A 24,147-nucleotide genomic window follows, 5' to 3' on the forward strand; every position below is an offset into this window, starting at 1 on the left:
ACAGTAATCTTGTCAAATGTATGCATCAGGCTATATTTATGTTGGTTTTAGCGTGCATTCGCGCGTTTCGACGGGCTGCAGAATAGGCTGACCAGAATAAGCATAGGCCGATTTTTACTGTCGTTGTTTTGTTCCTTGAAGCAAGTTCTGAAAAACTAATTTCTGTTTTTTATATTGGAAGAAAAAGAGACTGTGCTCATCCTCTGTCATTCAGGGGCTGATGAAGGTAACCTACATGGTGTAAAGATGGATACTAGTCCTACAAGAAGTATTGATGGACAGACAGGTGTGGGGGAGAGCCCTGCCAATGGGGAGTCAAGGCACCGAGGCAGCACCAGGGGCAGCTTCCGCGCCTTTGCCACATGGAGCTCATCCTCCCAGTCATTCCAAAAGGAAGATCTAGGGAGCAATGTTAGTAAGAGACTTAATTCCATTGTCAACTCCCAATACAATGACCATCACAGCACCACAGCAGATCCCAAGGGCCAACTGTGGGTGTCAGCAGAACCTGACACAACCACCACCAATACCGCCACTACCACATTCTCCAAAGGAGCCGAAGTCATCACTTCTACTCAGGCCTCAGAGACGGAGGAGAATGACCATGTGGACCAGTCCACCTACTTTCAGAGGCAGTTTGGGGCGCTGCTCCAGCCAGGGGTCAACAAGTTCTCCCTGCGCATGTTTGGTAGTCACAAGGGCGTGGCAGCGGAGCAGGCCAGGGTCAAATCCTTTGGAGTGTGGATCATCCACCCCTACAGTGACTTCAGGTAACTCAGAGAAGTGGGAGTGGAACAGGGATACATAGAGAGCACAGAGGATTGGAAAAATAAAAAGAAGCCTAGACTGAGTGGCAAGACCAATGGGGGAGGCCAAACAGATTTTTCAATGACTCAGATTAATAATCCAGTTCAGATTACAACCATCCATGATGCAATTTTGGTTCAGAGTAGATAGAACCATCCATGATAACATGCTATTTCTTGTCCATAACTTCTAAACATATCATAGCAACTCAAAAATGCTTTATTAATGCCTATCACAAACTTGTTACATCAAGGGCAGTGTCCTGGACACAGATTACACCTAGTCCTTGAGTCAAAAGCAAGAAAATGCTTTTTAGTCTAGAAAAAGCAAGATCAATGGAGAATCTCCATTGAAAAAGCTTTTTAGTCCAGGAGTAGGCTTGACTTCTGTACTGGAAACCGTCCCCAAGTGTACAGTAAGTAGACGGATGTTAGAGGGTAAAAACCTGCTATGATTTATTTTTCAAGGGCAGCCTGCACTGTCGATAAGAAGATAAAGGGATTTGATTAGTGATACAGTATATTGAATGAGATCATCTGGATTAGAGCAGAACCCTACGTACCTTTGTGTCTCGCCCTGTCTGTAAACCTAACCCTAAAGGAAATGTTAAAATCCCATGCATGTACTAATCCAAACTCCCACAAAAGTTGCAATCAATTCAAGAATCGTATCGTTTTCAATTGGAGCGTGTTCAGCTTTTAAGATTTTTACCCAAATACTTTTCATGGAACATATAGTAAAGCCAGTCAATGGCTGTGGCAGTGGCTTTAATGTCTATATATACACATCAGACATTTTCCACACATACTCAACACTATATAGGTCAATGCCAGACAGTGAGGTTAAATCCATGCTAAGGGATTATTGCCAACAAGAAGAAACCCCATAATTCCAATCTTGCCCTGTATTATGTCATAAATACTGAGACAGATGAGAGGAAGATTACTGTAGGTCTGCCCTCAGCCCTCTTCAAACTCATGTTCAACCTTCACTTTAACGGGGGTGGGTTTTGAAAATATACATCTATACATCCAATTGATTGCTTTACCAATGTTATCAATCTAAAAAGGAAATACTGTTCTGAAACTTGAATGCACACATGTGCTCACATACATTTATAGAGTAAGTAATAAGTAATAAGGGCAAGTGAGAATATACTCTCTTGTTGTGGATTTACAGTACAATTACAAACAGCTACTTTTATACTGCCATTACTCGAGTACAGGTTAAAAACTTAGAGAAAGGGAGGCCGGGGGAAAGTAAGCCGGTAAGGTCTGGTATGGTACGGTGTGGAGTAACGACAAAATAAAAAATAAATTGTGTCCGTACCGGTAAGACATGAGCCTATTACAATAATTAAAACAAAGATGTCAAGAAAACTATTAGGCTATTACACTATAATTTATCATTACCGCCTGTCAGTGTTACACCCCTGAACAAGGGGGGAAAGAATCACAATTGTGATACAGAATGTTTACTTATTGAACTTTTAGTGCAATGAGAAAAAGACTGCAAATTCTCCGTGAACTTGAGTGGAGACCAGAGCAATCGATCTCAGGCTCATAGATTAAGAGCATTTAGTAGATCACAGATTAACACTTTTACCCACGACAACATAAAGTAATCAACATAACGTTTACACATTCCTCTCACAATTCGTACCCTTTGTATGCTTGACGGATTTTAACACAACATTTATATAATTATCAATCTATCAACTAATACTGAATGCATGATCTTCTTAACCTTAGATGTTTTAAGATCCTCACATACTATGAACTTACTAATACTTTTTAATGTATAACAGGCTATTAGTATTTCCTTTAACCTGTCACACTCTCCCCGACAAAATAAATGTTGTCCCAACATTACCAACATTGTCTTCTTCAACAGTCTGTATGCACTGGACCTCGAAAATCCTCTTCTGTAAGGTAGTACTTGAGCAGAGGTCAAGGGTCACAGTTCAAATATAACTAACAAGTTATTCACAGTCCATATCTGTTGACCAGCTGTATAACATAAACAGTCCTTTCTCATACTATTGATCAACAGTCCATCAATTTTAATGATCTAAATGCATAGTCTGCAAATTGTCTCGTGACAGTCTGTGAAATCAGTCAGTAGTCCATGGTCACACATGTCAACTCTGTTGCTGAAGCCCATACATGTAAGGTGGCTGAAAGTAACATTGCTGTAGTGATGGCAGCCATGGAACCAGTCCTGGTGCAGAGTAGACAGGAAACAACTGTGGCTGTATACTGTAGCAGGAAGGGATACCAAGCTGATCATAGGTGATACGTCTTGGAGGGTGTCTCTCTCTTTGTGGCAGCTGGTAGGCTGGTTCCTCAGGTTCAGCAGCATCAGTTAATGAAGGAAAGGCACTTGGTGGACGATCATCAGGCAAATTTTCAGCAGGCAAGTTCATCTCCTCAGCAGGCAGGTCTTGAACTGTTGTTGTCTCCTCCAGCCGCTTTTCAACAAGAGGCTGTGCTGGTAGCGTATCAGGGACTGGCACCACAACTGTCTGTTTCACTGGTGGGGGCCTGTGTTCCCACTCTCTCGCTGGTTCAGCATTCCTCTCCTCAGGTACTGTAGGAGATGTGGGAACCTGTAGCGGCTCTGTAGCTGTAGGGAACCTGTAGCGGCTCATGATGAAGGTCATATTCATCCCCGCTGTCTTCATCAGAATCTAGAGGATGTGATGCAGGCTGATGTCTCCTTTCTTTCTGACTTTTGTCATCTTTGGTCATTTCTGGTTGTCTCTCAAAAGGTAAGTGGTCACAGGACATGAGCAGGTTTCTGTGCAGGACCCTGGAGCGTTCCCTACCCTTTTCTGGTCTCAATTCATAAATCGGCAGGTCTGAACCCATTTGTTTCACTACTGTGTGAATTGTATCTTCCCAATAGTTACGGAGTTTGCCTGGTCCTCCTCTTGGTGTCAGGTTTTTAATCAGAACTCGCTCGCCAGGCTGTAGCACTGAACTCCTAACTTTAGCGTCATAGTACTTCTTACTTCTTTCAGCGGCTTTCTGAGCATTTTCATTTGCAATGGCGTATGCTTCTTCCATCCCTCGTTTCCAGTTCTCCACATAGGCTCGATGGTTACTGGAACCTGCCTCTGTGCACAATCCAAAGAGCATATCAACTGGAAGCCTGGGTGATCTCCCAAACAGAAGATAAAATGGTGAATAGCCAGTCACTTCGCAACGGGTGCAGTTATAGGCATAAACCAGTTTGTTCAGAGACTCCTTCCAATTTGACTTTTGTGTCTCAGTTAGTGTCTTTAACATTTGCAACAATGTTCTGTTCATGCGTTCCACTTGACCGTTCCCCATCGGGTGGTAGGGTGTTGTTCTGGACCCCGCCATGCCACTGAGTTTCTTTAACTGATGGAACAACTGATTTTCAAATTCTCCCCCTTGGTCATGGTGGATGCGGGACGGGAACCCAAACTTCAGGGCAAAGTCATTGAAGATGAGATTTGCAGCAGTTTTACCTGACTTTGATGTGGTGGCGCGGGCTTGAGTGAAACGTGTAAAATGATCAACAATCACGAGGATGTACTCATATCCCCCTTTGCATCTGTCGAGATGAAGGAAGTCTATACATACCAGTTCAAATGGCTGTGTTGTCACAATGTTTGTCAGAGGAGCTCTTGTTTCATGGGCTGGCTTTTTCTGCTTGACACAGCTACAAGTTTTAGTCACATAGTGCTCGATGTCAGATTGCATATATGGCCAGAAGAAGCGGTCACGTACTAGTGATACAGTGTGGTCTGTACCTTGGTGTCCCATGTTATTGTGCAACTCTTCCATCACTTTACCTTTGTACTGCTCTGGTAGAACTAACTGCTTGCGGGCTGTAGTGATTCTGTACAGAATGCCATCACTGTCTATTGTCAATTTGTCCCATTCTCTGAATAGGCATTTTTTCTTTGGACTGAATTCCTTTTGCTCTTTAACTGGCGGTTTGAAACCAGACAGTTTGAAATTGAGCACAGGACGGATGACCGGATCAGATTCTTGTGCTTCTCTTATCCCATCTTTTGGGATCGAGCTGGTTGTTGCAGTGGTTGTCTCACCTTCAGCTGACACTGACATAGCTGCAGCTGAAAGTGACCAAGGTACAACAGCCTCTTTCTGTACCTCAACTGCTTGTATCGTGGCGGCAATGGTGTCTGGTGGAAGCTCCTCAGAACATTCTCTCATCAGTGACTCTACATCCAGTGGCATCCTTGACAACGCATCTGCATCACCGTTCTCTCTGCCTGGCCTGTACTTTATTGTAAAGTGGAAATCAGCCAATTCTGAAACCCACCTGGAAGTGGTTGCGTTCAGTTTCGCAGTAGACAGAATGTAGCTGAGCGGGTTGTTATCGCTGTATACAGTGAAGGACGGTGCATAGTACAAATAATCATGGAACTTATCAGTGATTGCCCATTTTAGAGCTAGAAATTCTAGCTTGCCCGAGTGGTAGTGATAGTTCTTCTCAGCTGCTGTTAAGGTTCGAGAGCCATAAGCAATGACCCTAAGCTTCCCATCTTGCTTTTGATAGAGAACTGCTCCCAAGCCTTGGTGTGACGCATCAGTGTGTACAACAAATGGCTGAGTGAAATCAGGGAAACCTAAGACTGGCGGGTGAAGCAAACACTCAATCAGCTGTTCAAGTGCCTGTTGATGCTGGTCAGTCCACTGGATTGGCTTGTTTGAGGGCACCACATGACTTAGTTTCTTTGTTTTTGTTTTCCGTGGGTGGTCAGGTAATTTCTCTGAATCTGCTTTCAGGAGGTCATACAGGCAGCTGGCCCTCCTAGAAAAGTCTTTGATGTACTGTCTGTAGTAAGTGAGTAAACCAAGCATTTGTCTGAGCTGGCCCACAGTCCCTGGTCTGATTTCTTTCAATGCTCTTACTGCTTCAAAATCGGCTGGGTCAACTCGGCTGCCCTCTGCAGACACTACTCTGCCCAAATAACGGACCTGGGGTTTAAAGAGATCACACTTACTTGGTTTGAGTTTAATGCCATACTCTCTGAGACGCCTCAAAACTTTTCGCACATCATTCACATGGCTGTCGAAAGTTTTACTGAAAATAAGCGTGTCGTCCAGATAAGGAATGCAGATGTCATCCCAGAGCCCTTCCAAACACTCCTCCATACACCGCTGAAAAGCTGCAGGAGCGTTCATGAGGCCGAATGGCATCCGTATCCACTCATAGAGTCCCCACGGGGTCACAAATGCTGTCAGTGGTCTGCTTTCTTCAGAGATGAACCCCTGGTGATAAGCTTTTCCCTGATCTAAGAGGGAGAACCAGGAATTACCACCTAAACTGTCCATGATGTCTTGGACCCGAGGGATGGGCTGGCGGTCAGGATGTGTCTTTCTGTTCAGGTCTCTGTAATCTATACACAACCGGAGGGTCCCATCCTTCTTACGAACGCACACGACAGGTGAAGAATATGAAGAGTTTGACTTCCTAACCCAGCCCTGGGCTATGAGGTCATAAAGGTGACCCTTCATCTCCTGATACAGTGGCCTGGGCACTGACATGTATGTGCGCTTGACTGGTTCAGAGTCCTTTAGAGAAATAGTCATTTTCAATCGTTCAATGCAGCCAATGTCATTGTCTGATCTGGAGAAGGAGTGACACTCTTCTCTAAGCATTTGCCTAACAACCTCTCTCTGCTCTTCGGTTAGGTGAGTTAAACCTACTGGTGGATCCCACTGTTCAGTAGCAGTACATGGGGTTCGAACGCTGGTGTGATTCACTGTGGCTGGGGTGACAGTTTTTTCAAAGACTTGGGCAGGTAACACAGTCATAATGGTTTGTACTGTACCGATTATTGTGCGTCCTAGCAGGGCAATGTCGTGGTCAGTGGGGTTAGAGACATCAAGCCTGATAACTGGAAAAACACCTTTCCTGACTCTGACTAGTGTGTCAAAGAACTCAAGGTCGTCTGGCCACTGCGGGTTCAGGTCTGGCTGGAAAAGCATTGTCATGTCCTCTTTGAAAGGCTGGGAAGCTACACGGCACTCAATCTGAATGCTACTGTGTTTTGGGATAGCAACCTTCTCTTTCTTGGTTTTCACTGCATATTCATCTGTCTGTTCTGCGCTAACAGCCTGTATAAAAGCACTCACCTTGTTTCTTTTGAGGCTTGGGAAAGCTGTTTTTATTGTACTGTATCGTTTAGTCTTTTCAGTCATTGTCAGGATGTGCTCGATAACATTGAAACCTATGATGGGATGAGATAGGTGACAGCCTTTCATTACCAGCACTGGGATGATCAGTTCCTTTGTTTCGTCAGTTTCAGAGGCTAGCCGAAAAGTTGTTTCAATCCATCCCAGGTACGGCATTTCAGTCCCATTTGCTGCACTCAACCTTAGATCAGCAGGTGAGTCCAGGATTTCTGAAACATCTCTCAGCCTTGCGTTTGGGAGAGATTCCGCTTTCCATCGTTCATCAATGACCGATACCTGAGAGCCTGTGTCCCATAGAGCTTGGAGGTGGTGGCGATTCAGGTGACACTCAATAAGGCACTGTCTGCCGACTAGCGAGGTGACCTTACGGGGGTGGCGTCCTTGAGCTAGGGATGGTAAGGAGTGGGTATTTTCTTCCGTGCAGGAAAACCTTTCACTGGTAGAGTTAATTTTCAGGTGAGTGCATTTTTTCTTATGTTTAATCCAATGTTGGTTTTGACATACTTTGGAACAGTACAGTGTCTCTTTACATGATGAACATTGTTTCAGGTTCTCAAATGAATCTTCTCTGGCACAATTTGCACATTTCTGGGACTTTTTGGTAGCTACGGTTAACACTCGTCCCTCAGCGGTAACCCTTGCCCGTTTAAAGGGGCCTCCCTTGAAGGTCTGACTCCCCGGATTTTACATCCAGCTTGAAAATGTTCTCCACTCCCACATCGGAAGCAGTGTGTGCAGCGTGCATCTGTTCTGGCCTGCTGGCAGACAAAACACCTCCTTGGAGCTTGAGCAGAGCGGTTGGCATACCGGTTAGGTGCATATTGATGCTGCACAGGGTCAGGTGCTTGGGACTGACTGTAGTTGCTGTAATACTGCTGCTGGGACACAGGTGGCTGGGGGTCCCTATCTGGCCTCCTAACTGGAGGTGGGGCATAGGCACAAGGCGGTGACCGAAACATAGGCTGCTGTAATGTCTCCTTAATCTGAGCAATCTCTGCACTGAGACCTTTTAGAGAAGCTACACCTGTCTTAAGTTCAGCTAACTCTGTTAATAGTTCTGCGGGTATCTTAACTTTGGCTTCCTTCACAGGACACTTTGCGGATGGCGTATCTTCTAACTGGACTACACTTACAGTTGTAGCAGGCTGTGGGGCATGAAACCGCTTTTTGTTTCGTCTTTCTATCTCATTAGCACAAGCAATGTTAAGCTTCTCTAGCAAAACCTCATCTGATGTTTCGCTATCTAGCAGGAGAGGCTGCATGTCTATCCTGATACTGTCACTCTGGAGACCTGTAAGGACTGTGTGTAAACACATGCGCTGGACTAGAGCAGGGTCATACTTAAGCTCTGATTCTGACTCCTCGGATGCAAACAGTACTTTCTGCCTCAAATCTAAGACGCGCATCAGGAAGCTTTGAGGGGTCTCTTTGCTATGCTGTGCTTCTGAAGCTAGCTGTTTGTAAAGCTCTGTTGCACTCTTCTCTTGGAAGTGGGAACGCAGGATACATCGAAGTGTGGGAAGAGTTAGCTGGGGTTTACCTTCCAAGTAACTGCGTAGCTGTGAGCCTGGAGAAATAGCCCTGACTACTGCGTCTACTATTTCTACCTCAGGATAGCCTCTGTTAAGTCCACTCTCGATCTGATGGGCAAGGCTGGAAAAAATCAGTTTATCTTTCTGGCCCGGTTCACCTATCTGACCAGAAATTTTAAACTCTTTGCGCCAATATGAGCTGGGCTGTGCATTGGGTGAGAGCGGCACGCTCCCCTGAAGATTGGCATGGGGTTGGGGCTGACGCAGGGAATCACTGGCTTTGGCTGCAGTAATCTGCTCAGTTCCCACCCTTTGTTGTGGGGTTACAGTTCTCAGTTCTTCTATTCTGTGATGTATTCCGGCTGTTTCAATATCATGGTCAGTTTGCCATGTTTTGTTATCTATGCCACTGATCATCTCTGTCATTTTGTCTTTAAGTAGCAACAATTCCGACATGCCTCCATCTTCTAACTCTGCAACTTCCTCTCTTTCAAGGAACATCATAATGTGAGTCATCAATGATATGCGGGATTTGTCTTGAACATCTCTTCTCTGTTCGCCTGATGTGTCAAGGAAATCACATATCTCTAGTAACTTGTCTTTAGTCAGGGTGTACAATTCTCCTACTACCTCTTCCTGTAGTTCTTCCAAGGCGGTTGTCATGTTGACAGAACAGGAGGAACTTTTACTGTGCAGGAGTTGACTCTGAATTAGATGGTCCTTACTGTCTCTGATGGTCGATCAATGGCCTCAGGTGACACGTACTTAACCACCAACTTCCAGCTCTCCTCGAACAGCAACACTTTCCTCACTGCAGCCTGCCTGAGTTATTATGTGGGGATTTAGCTGGCTCGGAATTCAGCAACCAGGATGTGGAAACTGGACATCTGAGCAGCTATCTCAGCGGAGCCTCCAAAAATGTTACACCCCTGAACAAGGGGGGAAAGAATCACAATTGTGATACAGAATGTTTACTTATTGAACTTTTAGTGCAATGAGAAAAAGACTGCGAATTCTCCGTGAACTTGAGTGGAGACCAGAGCAATCGATCTCAGGCTCATAGATTAAGAGCATTTAGTAGATCACAGATTAACACTTTTACCCACGACAACATAAAGTAATCAACATAACGTTTACACATTCCTCTCACAATTCGTACCCTTTGTATGCTTGACGGATTTTAACACAACATTTATATAATTATCAATCTATCAACTAATACTGAATGCATGATCTTCTTAACCTTAGATGTTTTAAGATCCTCACATACTATGAACTTACTAATACTTTTTAATGTATAACAGGCTATTAGTATTTCCTTTAACCTGTCACATCAGCCGCATGAAAACTTTTTCCAAAGTAACAGTTAAGAAAACTATATTTTACTTAAGGGTAGCTTTAGTGTAGATCAACTTCTTCCAGTGTGAAGTAATTGGTAGCTTGTTAAACTATATTTTCAGAGCAGCTTCCCCAACACTGCTATTAAGCCAATAAAAAAACGTTGTACACAAACAAGCGTGTGCACACATATGAGGTCCCATACCAGTAAGAAATTAAATCCACTTTCACCACTGCTTACATCCCAAATAGCACTCTATTCTGGCACTCTATTACCTTTATAGTGCACTTCTTTTGACCCGAGCTCAAAGGGCCCTTGTCAGAAGTAGTGCACTATAGGGTGCCATTGGACGCAGGCATTCAGTGACAAAGAGATCCACTGAGTGACTGAGACCACTTTGGACATAGCAATTACACCCAAACCAAGTACACATTGGAAACCTAGACATGAGACAATGAGAGCTTATGTGACGACATGCGGTCATCTCTGTACGTACTGTAGAAGTCTTTGAGTGTTCCCAGCTTTAGTGTACTAACTAGTGCATTATTAAACCAATTTATATTGTACTGTAGCAGACCCTCCTCTGTTTCTCTTCATAGAAGTTTGCTGAGGATGCTGTAGGCCTACTTGTTGTGATGTACATTTTTAATGAATGGCTTTCCTTTTACAGCAGGGACTGTCTGTGTAAGGGCTCAATAGCACTCAGAAACCACTCATTGGACATCTATCACTGTTCTGAGTGGATGGGCTTGCTTGGCCTTTATCTTTGTGACACTATTATGTCAAGGGGTACTCCTGTCACTTGAGTTCAAATTTCACTCAACATACATTTAAATTTAGTGGTAACAAGTGTCTGACAGTTACGAGAGCATTTAGAACAGGGAAAATGCTGATGTCATACAATAGATATGGGTATTTCTATAAGTAATGGGTCCAATGTGTGAAATTATTATTACATTCTAAAATATGTGAGAATAATGTGGACTTGCCTGACTAAATAAATTGGATTCATTTTTCTGTAGCCTATGTATATATAATTTTTATTTATTTAACCTTGATCTTACTAGGCAAGTCAGTTAAGAACAAATTCTTATTTACATTAACAGTTTACCGGGTAACGGGCAGAACGCCAGATTTTTACCTTGTCAGCTCGGGGATTTGATTCAGCAACCTTTCGGTTACTGGCCCAATGCTCTAACCGCAAGCTACCAAAAAAACAGGTTCCTTTTGTAATGGAAGGATTTTTATGGAAAGCCAAGTTGAAGCCAGCATTGGATGTTGTTGTCCTCGTAATAACCGCACATGGTTTTACCGCAACAGAGTAGCGCAACACCACTCAATTGAAGTGGTGGGAAAAAAACGAAAATGGCCAGGCACATGGCTACACTAATTACAAGGCCTTTTCAAATACCACATTGAGGAAATGTATGATTTTCAGGCAGGCCTCTGCCGGTACTTGGATTTCTGAAGTCAAAAAAATATAGTTCAAGTAACGTTAGACTACTTCAAGCCCCTTGTTTAAACAAGCCTATTGTTTAAAATGGCAGGTTAACTTACTCTGTTGGGGTAAAACCATTTCATTACTATATCATATTTTGAAGAAGCCCACTAGGCTTGGCAATTTGTTGTCAATATAATTAATAGGGATAGTGTAGGATTTTGCGCAATACACAATTGCGCACACACTGCACAGTATGACTCGGTGTCCAATACGAGGCACAAAAACATTACTTTGATGCTTTTGCTGTTAAATCTAATTAATCATACTGTAAATCTAGCAGACAACAACAGATGATCAGCATCAATTCGCTAGGGATATTAGATCCAACATGGATCCAGGCACAACTGTCTTCACCGGTGTAACGAATGAGACACCAAAATATTCTGGACATTCCTCCTGAACAACTTTTTTTTCCTGCACTTGGGCTTTTGTTGCATCGTATGCGCTATGACTATGACGACAGCCAGGGCCGGCGTTATGGGCGGGCCTTACACGGAACCTAAACCGGCTGCGCTCGTGCGCCATCGTGCATACATTTATTTTGTCCCCCCACACCAAACGCGATCACGACATGCAGGTTAAAATATCATAACAAACTCTGGACCAATTATATTAATTTGGGGACAGGTCGAAAAGCATTAAACATTTATGGCAATTTAGCTAGTTAGCTTGCACTTGCTAGCTAATTAGCAAATTTAGCTAGCTTGCTGTTGCTAGCTAATTTGTCCTGGGATATAAACATTAAGTTGTTATTTTACCTGAAATGCACAAGGTCCTCTACTCCACCAATTAATCCACACATAAAACAGTCAACTGAATCGTTTCTCTTCCTTCCAGGCTTTTTCTTCTCTTGACTTTATATTGCAATTGGCAACTTTCATAAATTAGGTGCATTACCGAGGAGATGGCACGTGGGTACCTGCTTCTATAAACCAATGAGGAGATGGGAAAGGCAGGACTTGCAGCACGATCTGGTCAGAAATATATCTGATTTCTATTTTAGCCCTTGGCAACGCAGATGCTCCTTGGCTCACGCGAGTAGTGTGGGTGCAATAATTGAATAACATAGATTTCTAAATTTATTTTGCGACGCCAGCGGTGTGGTTAGCCTGTTAGGGGGCCTGGCCGCTCTACCGTACCACCTTGCCCATCCAGAAAACATTGAAATAATAATAATTTAGTTGACCTAGACGCGCGCCTTTCAGAATAGAGAAAGACGCATCAATTTCAGTTAAAGCATCGGAGCGATCGAAACAGCGCCCCTCTGTATCAGTATGTGTATGTATCTGATGCTGTTTGGACCAAAATAGTATGCCATGTCATACTATTTCTGTCCAGACAGTATCAGATACATGGGCTACATATTAGAGGGGCGCTGTTTCGCTCGCTCGGATGCTTTCTCCGGTGATATAGTTTTAGCAGAGTGGAAGAGGCGAAGCGAGAGGGCTCACTCTCGCCTAAATCTGTCCAGTATAAACCCAATGCGTTTCTATGGGAATAATATTCAGAACCAAGCTTGTCGCTTGCAGTCCCCCGCTTTTGGGACAAATATCCCATTGTTAGGGCGGAGACATGAGCATCTCGTCATTATATATTGATTTCTGGTTGCAACCTCTTGCGAATTGGAAAGGAAAGTTGGCGGGTGCACAGTGCACTGTTAGGATGCTGGATTGCCCTAAAGTAAATAGATGTTTCGCCAAAATTATATAATTACTTCTGTCTAAATAAAATCATTCAAAATACTTCCCCAGGGAGCATGACTTAGCCTCATAGGATCATTCGCCTCTCACATTTTTTTTGCTGTAGATTGTTTCAAATCACAAGTGTGTTTGGGAAGCCCGAAATGTGGGCAGTGCACGTGACAATAGGTCTAGCTGATTGAGTAGCGGCTGTCAGTGAAACGCGTCTAAAATATGTCTTGAGTATAATAAAAAAAATTGCTTCAAGAAGCGGAGGGGACTGTGGCGAAGATGGTGCGCCTCCAGAATGCAAGCATACAGTACTGTATGTAGGAAAGAGCCCATTTGGCAATGTATTATACCTCATTGTTTTAGTTCACCACTCATTTTTTCTTCCCCTCAAACAAGTCAACAAAGTATTTTTTTTTTAACATCCATTGGGAATGATAGTTCCTCAGTATCTGAAAAATCACTCCCTGCCTCGATAATAACCTGTCAGGACCCGGTGTGAGAAACAGTCACTGATAGTCGGCAGAACCCAGAAGATGAGGCAGACACAGCAGTACTAGAGACGGTGGTTTAATCAAGGTAAAAGATCTTCAGGCAAAAAATATAAATCCACAACGTCAAAAGTAAAGCCAAGAGAAAAAAATGAATATCCTCCAAAATACAATGAAAATCCACAAAGTGGTAAGAACAGCAGGGAAAAAACAAACCTCAAATGACTAATCAAAAATAAACAAGAACAAAACCAGAGTACCTCAGGAAAATCCAACTAGAGAAATATATGTTCACAGCATGGCTGGGTGCTAACATACAAACACAGAGCAAAGAAATGAGGAACACTAAGGGTTTAAATACCTACAAGGAAATAAGGCACAGGTGCAAACAATAGAACAAGGGAAAAAACAAAAGGTTCAAAAAGGCGCAATGGGGGCATCTAGTGACCAAAACCTGAATAGTCCTGGCCAAAACCTGACATAACCAAGCCTCGATGTGAACAGTACAGGCCTAATGGTAAGGGGCGCATAATTGAGACATGAGCCAACTGAAGGTGAGGCTTCTACCCCACCAAGCTCTCCAGCTCGTGGCCCTTATCCTACCCCTCTCAGAGCCAATACTGTGCAAGCCACGGGACAGGCTTACTCTGTAAGCAAGAGACTGTGTTAACGTGTCCTCTGTTTATATATTTTTTTTTTAAAGGAAGATGACAACTGAAGTAAAAAGAAAATGTCATGCTTTTTCAATTGTTATGACTTGACTGTTAAGAACTTAATATTATGCCGTTATGTTTGCACTTTCTATTGAAAAGGATTATGTTACGGAGTCTGGTTGATAGGTAATCGACTAGCAGATCACACTGTATCAATTTGTCCATATGGCAGAGGCTAGTGCTATAATCATAGTTGGAATTTTAACTTTTGGATTTTTATCATTTTACTTCAGATGTGTATGAGTAACCACGTGACAATGATTTTGAGAAACGAAAAGATTATTATTGAAATTAAACTGTTCCACGAAAATGTGCATATATAAATATTCAGAACTGGCACGCAGAGCGGTAGAAATGGTAGGATAAATTGTAAGCTTCCGCAAACTTGAAACTCATGAGTTGCCTATGGTCTTTACTATTACACCCATTTAAAAAATGTGTTCAATCGCACACATAGGAGGTCCCGTGAAAAAATGGGCCCGTCTATGGAAATCAAATGAATGCCTGTTTTTTGGGGGATTTGTGTGCCAATGAAAACTGTTTTACCCCATAACCGGCCGTCATTGTAAATAAGAATTTGTTCATACCTGACTTGCCTAGTTAAGGTTAAAGGTTAAGTAAAAAACAAACAAAAAAACAAAACAACGTATGGAGTTATGAAATGTTATGTAGTTACACTGCATTTCTGAGACCTCTATGCAAAAATACTGTCCAACAACTAGATCCAGGATTCTTACAGGGTTCAAGTTAGATGTGTGATTTCACTGATTAATGCTTAATATATGATACATCAACAATTTACATTGCCATAAATGCATTGACAGAACAGTAATGTTTTATGACACAGCTGTAACAAGTTGCTCGGTGTAGTAAAGCCTCTCTGGTACCCACGTTTATAGAAAGAGCCATAGTCTATTTCACTATTCTGGATCCTGAAGTTTGACAGTAACTTTACATACTGTGGAAACACAATACTTTCATTTGATGTGGAAATACAAGATTTCTGTAACAATGGACTTCTCTCTCAGCCTGTTCCCAGATCTGTTTGTGCTCTTGCCAACTCCCTGACCTCAACCCCCCGTCCTATCCAGGTTCTATTGGGACATTGTGATGCTACTCCTGATGATGTGCAACCTGGTAATCCTCCCCTGGGGCATCACCTTCTTTGAAGACCAGAAAACTTTGCCCTGGATCTCTTTCAACGTCATCTCTGACACCTGCTTCCTGGTCGACCTGGTCCTCAACTTCCGCACGGGCGTCCTAGAGGGAGACGACCAGATCATCCTGGACCCCAAGGTTACATTTCACTCATTTTCAAGACAGCTGGAAACAAAGGGGGATATTGGCAAATGGAAGAATAGTAAGAAGGGTGGACACAGCTATTTCAAATCAAATTTTATTGGTCACATGCTGAGAATACAACAGGTGTAGATTTTACTTTGAAATGCTTACTTATGAGCCCATTCCCAACAATGCAGAGTTAAAAAGTAAGACAAATAATTGCTAAATAAAAAATGAAATAGTAACACAATAAAAACAAGAAAGAGGCTTTATACAAGGAGTACCAGTGCCGAGTCAATGTGCAGCCTTAAAAGGTAGTTGATAAAATACAGTATGTACATGTGAGTAAGGATAAAAGTGGCTAGGCAATCAGGATATATCATGTAAATTGTCCAGGTAGCCATGTTACTAACTGTTCATTAGTCTTAAGGCTTGAGGGTGGGTAGAAGCTGTTCAGGTGCCTTTTGGTCCCAGACTTGGCACTCCGGTACCACTTGCTGTGCGGTAGCAGAGAGAACAGTCTATGACTTGGGTGGCTGGAGTCTTTGACAATTGTTAGGGCCTTCCTCTGACACTGCCTGGTATATAGGTCTGGATGGTAAGGAGTTCGGCCCCAGTGATGTACTGGGCCATATGCACTACCCTCTTTAGCTCCTTACAGTCAGATGCCGAGCAGTTGCCATAACAAGCGGTGATGCAGCCAGTCAAGATGCTCTCAATGGTGCAGCTGAATCCCAGTCTCCGGTGGGGAGTATATGTGACTGGGCGGGAGTGTTATTGCTAGTGACAGGTTTTGCTTCATTAGCCTCTCAAGTCCACTGTTATTTTACTACTAATATCTATTTACACCTTGTCTAGAAATTATTATTATATATGTTTTATTTTTTATTATTCATTTTGTAGCTAGGTGAAACCCTTTGCACTGATGCATTATATTGTATGAAATGTGCTTAACAAATACAGTTTGAGTCAGTGATTTAATGAAGGTCAAATCAATCAGTCAATCAATAATTTAATCATAGGTGATCCGTATGCGTTACCTGAAGACTTGGTTCGTAGTGGACTTCATCTCCTCCATCCCAATGGACTACATCTTCCTGATAGTGGACCTGGAGGCCCAGATGGAGGCTTCGGATGTGTACCGCACGGCCCGTGCTCTCCGTATCGTCCGCTTCACCAAGATCCTCAGCCTGCTGCGTCTCCTGAGACTGTCCCGCTTCATCCGCTACATCCATCAGTGGGAGGAGGTGAGGGAGAGGGGGAAGGACAGAGTTTTATTGTGGACTGTGAGCATATTTCATGTAGGATAAGGCTATATACTTAAACGCTGTGTACTTACACACTCACATTGTAAAATCACTCTGTCAAAGATTCACTCATACTCATACTGTCTAGAAATGTATCCAATAGCCATACCTCTCTATTAGCATGAATACAGTGAGCTCCAAAAGTATTGGGACAGTGACACCTATTTGTTCATTACGCTCTGTACTCCAGCACCTGGAGTTGAAATTATTTATTATTATTATTATTATTTTCATTCATATCAGGTGAAATTACAGCACTTGTTGTACATAGTCCCTCCATTTTAGGGGAGAAAAGGTATTGTATAAAAAACACCAAAAAATGTCACTGTCCCAATACTTTTGGAGCTCACTGTATACCACATAATTATTCCTGTGTCCCAAATGGCACCCTGTTCCCTGTAAAATGCACTACTTTTGACCAGAGCCCTATGGGACCTGGTCAAAAGTATTGCACTATTAAGGGAGTAGGGTGCCATTTTGGAGACAACCATTGTAAGTCCTTGCCAGTGTTGACATTCCTCTCTATAACTCGATAACAAATTCTCCCTCTCAGATATTCCACATGACCTATGACCTGGCTAGTGCTGTTGTGCGTATAGTAAACCTGATTGGTATGATGCTACTGCTGTGCCATTGGGACGGCTGCATGCAATTCATGGTGCCCATGTTGCAGGATTTCCCACCAGATTGCTGGGTTACCAAGAACAACATGGTGGTGAGTGAGGACTGGAAGGTGGCGAATTCCCATTGTGGTTTATAACAATAAATAATCATAATACATTTTATTTTAATCACTTTTCAAAACACAAAGTTACTTTACATAGTCAGAAAGATAATCAGCCAGGTAAGAAAGCAATCAAATTATCCTGCACAATGAATACATCCTATTCAATATGACACCCCTTTGCTACCTCAGCCTAGCCTCCTCACCCCTTGTTTCTCTCTTTCATAGAATTCCACATGGCATTTACAGTACTCATATGCCCTGTTCATGGCGATGAGTCACATGTTGTGTATAGGATATGGTGCCCAGGCTCCCGAGGGCATGACGGACGTATGGCTGACTATCATGAGTATGATTGTGGGCGCCACCTGCTATGCCATGTTTCTGGGCCATGCCGCCAACCTGGTTCAGTCCATAGACGCCTCCCGACGACAGTATCAGGATAAGGTACCCAGCTCTTTGTCTCACATGAGCAGAGTCCTTTTACAAATAGATGAGAAAAATATACTCTAGTACATTGATGTTCTTTCTTCAACACAGTACAGTGCTACATAAATCTACATTTTACATCAAATATGTACAGTCTGCTGCCCTCTTTTTTTAATATATTTTTTTATTTAACCTTTATTTAACTAGGCAAGTCAGTTAAGAACAAATTCTTATTTACAATGACGGCCTCTTAGCCAGATCTCCCTTGTAAAAGAGGTCTTCTGACCCCAACAGGACTTACTGGATAAGGTTAAAACAAATTAAACAGACCCACTCACAATGTTCTCTGTCTGGAACCCATGTTTTCAGTATAAGCAGGTGGAGCAGTACATGTCGTTCCATAAGCTGCCGGCGGACGTGAGGCAGAGGATCCATGAGTACTATGAGATTCGCTTCCAGGGCAAGATGTTTGACGAAGACAGTATTCTGGGAGAACTCAGCGACCCGCTCAAGGAGGTCTCTTCCATTACACCTCAATCTCTTCTCTGTCTCTCTGTCTCTTTCACTCTCTCTCTGTCTATACCCTTACATACTTGCCATTTCCCCTTTCAAAACAGTTGGAGCAAACATACACTAACGGACAAAGGTTTTAAAACACTTACTCATTCAAGGGTTTTTCTTTATTTTTACTATTTTCTACATTGTAGAAAAATAGGAAAGACATCAAAACTATTAAATAACACATATGGAATCATGAAATTGTTGGAACCAAAAAAGTGTTAAACAAATCAAAATATTTTTTTGATTTTAGATTCTTCAAAATAGCCACCCTTTGCCTTGATGACAGCTTTGCACACGCTGGGCATTCTCTCAACCAGCTTCACCTGGAATGCTTTACAACAGTCTTGAAGGAGTTCCCACATATGCTGAGCACTTGTTAGCTGCTTTTCCTTCACTCTGCGGTCCAACTCATCCCAAACCATGTCAATTTGTTTGAGGTCGGGGGATTGTGGAGGCTAGGTCATCTGATGCAGCACTCCATCACTCTCCTTCTTGGTCAAATAGCCCTTACACAGCCTGGAGGTGTGTTGGGCCATTGTCCTGTTGAATAACAAATGATAGTCCCACTAAGCCTCAACCAGATGGGATGGCATATCGCTGCAGAATGCTGTGGTAGCCATGCTGGTTAAGTGTGCCTTGAATTCTAAATAATTCACAGACAGTGTCACCAGCAAAGCACCCCCACACCGTAGCACCTCCTCCTCCATGCTTTTACGGTGGGAATTACACATGCCGAGATCATCCGTTCACCCACATCGCATCTCTTAAAGACATGGCGGTTGGAACCAAAAATCTCCAATTTGGACTCCAGACCAAAGGACAGATTTCCACCGGTCTAATGTCCATTGCTCGTGTTTCTTGGCCCAAGCAAGTCTCTTCTTATTATTGGTGTCCTTTAGTGGTGGTTTCTCTGCAACAATTCGACCATGAAGGCCTGATTCACGCAGTCTCCTCTGAACAGTTGATGTTGAGATGTGTCTGTTACTTGGGCTGCAATTCCTGACGTTGATAACTCTAATGAACTTACCCTCTACAGCAGAGGTAACTCTGGGTCTTCCATTCCTGTGGCGGTCCTCATGAAAGCCAGTTTCATCATAGCGCTTGATGGTTTTTGCGACAGCACTTGAAGAAACTTTCAAGTTCTTGACATTTTCTGTATTGACTGATGACTAATGTCTTAAAGTAATGATGATCTGTCGTTTCTCTTTGCTTATTTGAGCTGTTCTTGACAAATTAACTTTTAAGAAGGCATACCTGTTAATTGAAATCCATTCCAGGGACTACCTTATGAATGTGGTTGAGAGAATGCAAAGAGTGTGCAAAGCTGTCATCAAGGCAAAGGGTGGCTATTTGAAATATAAAATATATTTTGATTTTTTTAACACTTTTTTGGTTACTACATGATTCCATATGTGTTATTTCATAGTTTGATGTCTTCACTATTATTCTACAATGTAGAAAATAGTAAAAATAAAGAAAAAACTTTGAATGAGTAGGTGTTCTAAAACTTTTGACCGGTAGTGTAGAAAGACAAAGAAAACTATTTATATTTGCCCAAGATGTGGTCTATCACTGTTTCACTGTCACAGACTATCTACAGTACTCCTGTACTGTACAGACATTCTGTTCTTAATGATTCCTATCTTCTCTTCTTTTCTCCATTAGGAAATTGTGAGCTTCAACTGCCGTGGGTTGGTAGCCAACATGCCGCTGTTTGCCAATACAGACCCTCATTTTGTAACAGTGATTCTGACCAAGCTGCGCTTTGAGGTCTTTCAGCCTAATGACTTCATCATACGGGAGGGGACACTGGGGCGGAAGATGTACTTTGTCCAACACGGCTGCGTTACCGTGCTCCCCCGCGGAAAAAAGGAGATACAGCTTAGTGATGGAGCCTACTTTGGGGGTGAGCTGTTTGCGAGTTTGGTTTAAAAGCGCTCTCCACCAATGTTTTACACCCTCTTTTCTCATTCACCCCTTTGATTTACTCTTCTCTCAACTCTCTTCCTTTGTCCTCAACTCATGTTTCTACTCCCCCCTTTCTCTTTTTTCTATCCTTGCCTTTTTGATCTTCCTCTATATCGCTACTCTTCTTCCCTACTCTTTACTCAATTCTGTTTAATAACCTAGCATCTCAACACTGCGAAACAATCAATGTAACTGTTTTATACAGACACCTTTATTGGGAAATATTATTCACCTTAAACATCACATGTATTTTTGAGTACATGGGGATAAACTGAAGAGAATCTCCTCTCCTCCCTTAGAGATCTGCCTGCTGACCCGTGGACGTCGGACGGCAAGCGTGAGGGCTGATACGTACTGCCGCCTCTATTCCCTGAGCGTGGACAGCTTCAACGAGGTCCTGGAGGAGCACCCGCTGATGAGGAGGGCCTTTGAGAGTGTGGCTGTGGACCGTCTGGACCGGGTACAGGGGCGAGAACCCTTCATGAGCTTCTCCACAGACTGACTGAGACTTATGGGCTCATAGAGGAGAGCTGACACAGGCAGCACAGTGGAAACCTATGTGACAAGATGGAGGGCATTCAACTTATAAAGATCAGACAGTCAATGGACATGTTGCTCTTGTTTTTAGTTTGGGAACCTACTTATAGAAAGTTATGCTTCAAATATGTTTATCAAGAAGCATATTACAATGGAAACAAGTGTATAAACATATCAATGAGCTTCCCTTTTCAACAGATAAAATAACAGCAATATACATCAAAACAAAATGGACACATCAAAACCAACACATTTTCTTTTTTTTTATGAATAGTACCCCCCTCCCCTCTTCACACCCAGTCCCCCACATACAGTGCATTTGGAAAGTATTTAGACCCCTTGACTTTTTCCACATTTTGTTACGTTACAGCCTTATTCTAAAATTGATTAAATAGGTTTTTTCCTCATCAATCTACACACAATACCGCATAATGACAAAGCAACACAGGGTATTCAGTCCCTTTACTCAGTAATTTGTTGAAGCACCTTTGGCAGCGATTACAGCCTCAAGTCTTCTTGGGTATGACGCTACAAGCTTGGCACACTGGAATTTGGGGAATTTCTACCATTCTTCTCTGCAGATCCTCTCAAGCTCTGTCAAGTTGGATGGGGAGCATCTCTGCATAGCTATTTTCAGGTCTCTCAAAATATCTTCAATCGGTTTCAAGTCCTGGCTCTGGCTGTGCCACTCAACGACATTCAGAGACTTTTCCCAAAGCCACTCCTGCATTGTCTTGGCTGTGTGCTTAGGGTCGTTGTCCTGTTGGAAGGTGAAGCTTTGCCCCAGTCTGAAGTCCTCAGCGTTCTGGAGCAGGTTTTCACCAAGGATCTCTCTGTACTTTGCTCCATTCATCTTCCCCTCGATCCTAACTAGTCAAGGTTCTCCCATCTCCACAGCTGAACTCTGGAGCTCTGTCAGAGTGACCATCGGGTTCTTGGTTACCTCCCTGACCAAGGCCCTTCTCCCCCTCTTCAAGCTCTGTCAAGCTGGTTGTTGCTAGACAAGTCTTGCCATAGATTTTCAAGCCGATTTAAGTCAAAACTGTAACGAGGCCACTCAAGAACATTCAATGTCATCTTGGTAAGCAATTCCAGTGTATATTTGGCCTTGTGTTTTAGGTAATTGTCCTTGTGAAAGATGAATTTGTCTCCCAGTGTCTCTTGAAAAGCAGACTGAACCCGGTGTTCCTCTAGGATTTTGCCTATTTTGGTCTATTCCGTAAATGTTTATCCTAAAAAACTCCCTAGTCCTTGCCGATGACAAGCATACCCATAGCATGATTCAGCCACCACCATGCTTGAAAATATGAAGAGTGATACTCAGTGATGTGTTGTGTTCGATTTGCCCCAAACATAACACTTTGTATTCAGGACATAAAGTTAATTTCTTTGCCACATTTTTTGCAGTTTTACTTTATTGCCGTATTGCAACGGGATGCGTGTTTTGGAATATGTGTATTCTATACGGCCTTCCTTCTTTTCACTCCGTCATTTAGGTTAGTATTGTGGAGTAACTACAATGTTCTTGATCCATCCCCAGTTTTCACCATAATCATAGCCATTAAACTCTGTAAATGTTTTAAAGTCACCATTGGCCTCATGTTGAAATCCCTGAGCGGTTTCCTTCCTCTCCAGCAACTGAGTTAGGAAGGATGCCTGTATCTTTGTAGTGACTCTGTGTATTGATACACCATCTAAAGTGTAATTAATAACTTCTGTCTGCCTTTTTATTTTTACCCATCTACCAATAGGTGCCCTTCTTTGCGAGACATTGGAAAACCTCAATGGTCTTTCTGGTTGAATCTGTGTTTGAAATTCATTGCTTGACTCAGGGACCTTACAGATAATTGTATGTGTGGGGTACAGAGATGTGGTAGTCATTCAAAAATCATGTTAAACACTGTTATTGCACACAGAGTGAGTCCATGCAACTTATTATGTGACTTGTTAAGAAAATTGTTACTACTGAACTTATTTAGGCTTGCCATAACAAAGGGGTTGAATACTTATTGACACAAGACATTTCAGCTTTTCTTTTTTAATGAATTTGGAGAAAAAAATCATAAAACATAATTCAGCTTTTACATTATGGGGTATTGTGTGTAGGCCAGTGACACAAAATTGCATTTGAATCCATTTAAAATTCAGTCTGTAACACAACAAAATGTGGAAAAAGTCAAGTAGTGTGAATACTTTCTGAAGGCACTGTACATGTGATGTTACTTCATCTCACGATGCCAGAGATAGTTTCCACTGGCTTCACTGGCTAGTAGTTTTCTGCATTAGGTTAGTGAGGACATTTGCGATAATGCTGTTTAATATTTTACCTTTTGTTACCCCTTAAATTAGGCTTTACCAATGATCAACATAAATATAAATGCTACATGTAAAGTGTTGGTCCCATGTTTCATGAACTGAAATAAAAAACCAAAAGCTTATTTTTCAAAAATGTTGTGCACAAACTTGTTTATATCCCTGTTAGTGAGTATTTCTTCTTTGACAAAATAATCCATCCACCTGACAGGTATTGCATATCAAGATGCTAATTAAACAGTATGATCATTACACAGGTGCACCTTGTGCTGTGGACAATAAAAGGACACTCTAAACTGTGCAGTTTTATAACACAACACAATGCCACAGATGTCTCAAGTTTTGAGTGTGTATTGGCATGCTGACAGCAGGAATGTCCACCAAAGCTGTTGCCAGAGAATTTAATGTTAATTTCTCTACCATAAACTGCCTCCAATGTCGTTTTAGAGAATTTGGCAGTACGTCCAACCAGCCTCACAACCACAGAACATGTGTATGGCATCATATGGGCGAGCGGTTTTCTGATGTCAACGTTGTGAACAGAGTGCCCCATGGTGGCGGTGGGGTTATTGCACTGTATGTGCAGGCATAACAAACGGACAACGTACACAACTGCATTTTATCGATGGCAATTTGAGCTATCTGTGACCAACAGATGCATATCTGTATTCCCAGTCATTTGAAATCCATAGATTAGGGCATCATTTATTTATTTCAATTGACTGATTTCCTCATATGAACTGTAACTCAGTAAAATCT

General features: G+C 42.5%; 1 protein-coding gene across 1 annotated transcript; it reads left to right on the top strand.

The window, feature by feature from the left end:
* The first annotated feature begins 246 nt into the window (after positions 1-246).
* Positions 247-21,040, top strand: hcn3 (hyperpolarization activated cyclic nucleotide-gated potassium channel 3). Its single transcript, XM_038966855.1, has 8 exons — positions 247-770; positions 15,360-15,564; positions 16,572-16,796; positions 17,410-17,571; positions 17,809-18,027; positions 18,379-18,525; positions 20,236-20,476; positions 20,838-21,040. Exons 1-8 carry the CDS (start codon positions 247-249, stop codon positions 21,038-21,040), a joined length of 1,926 nt encoding a protein of 641 aa, XP_038822783.1.
* The last annotated feature ends 3,107 nt before the right edge of the window (positions 21,041-24,147 follow it).

This window comes from Salvelinus namaycush, chromosome 27, assembly GCF_016432855.1.
Source record: "Salvelinus namaycush isolate Seneca chromosome 27, SaNama_1.0, whole genome shotgun sequence".
Classification (NCBI taxonomy): Eukaryota; Metazoa; Chordata; class Actinopteri; order Salmoniformes; family Salmonidae; genus Salvelinus; species Salvelinus namaycush.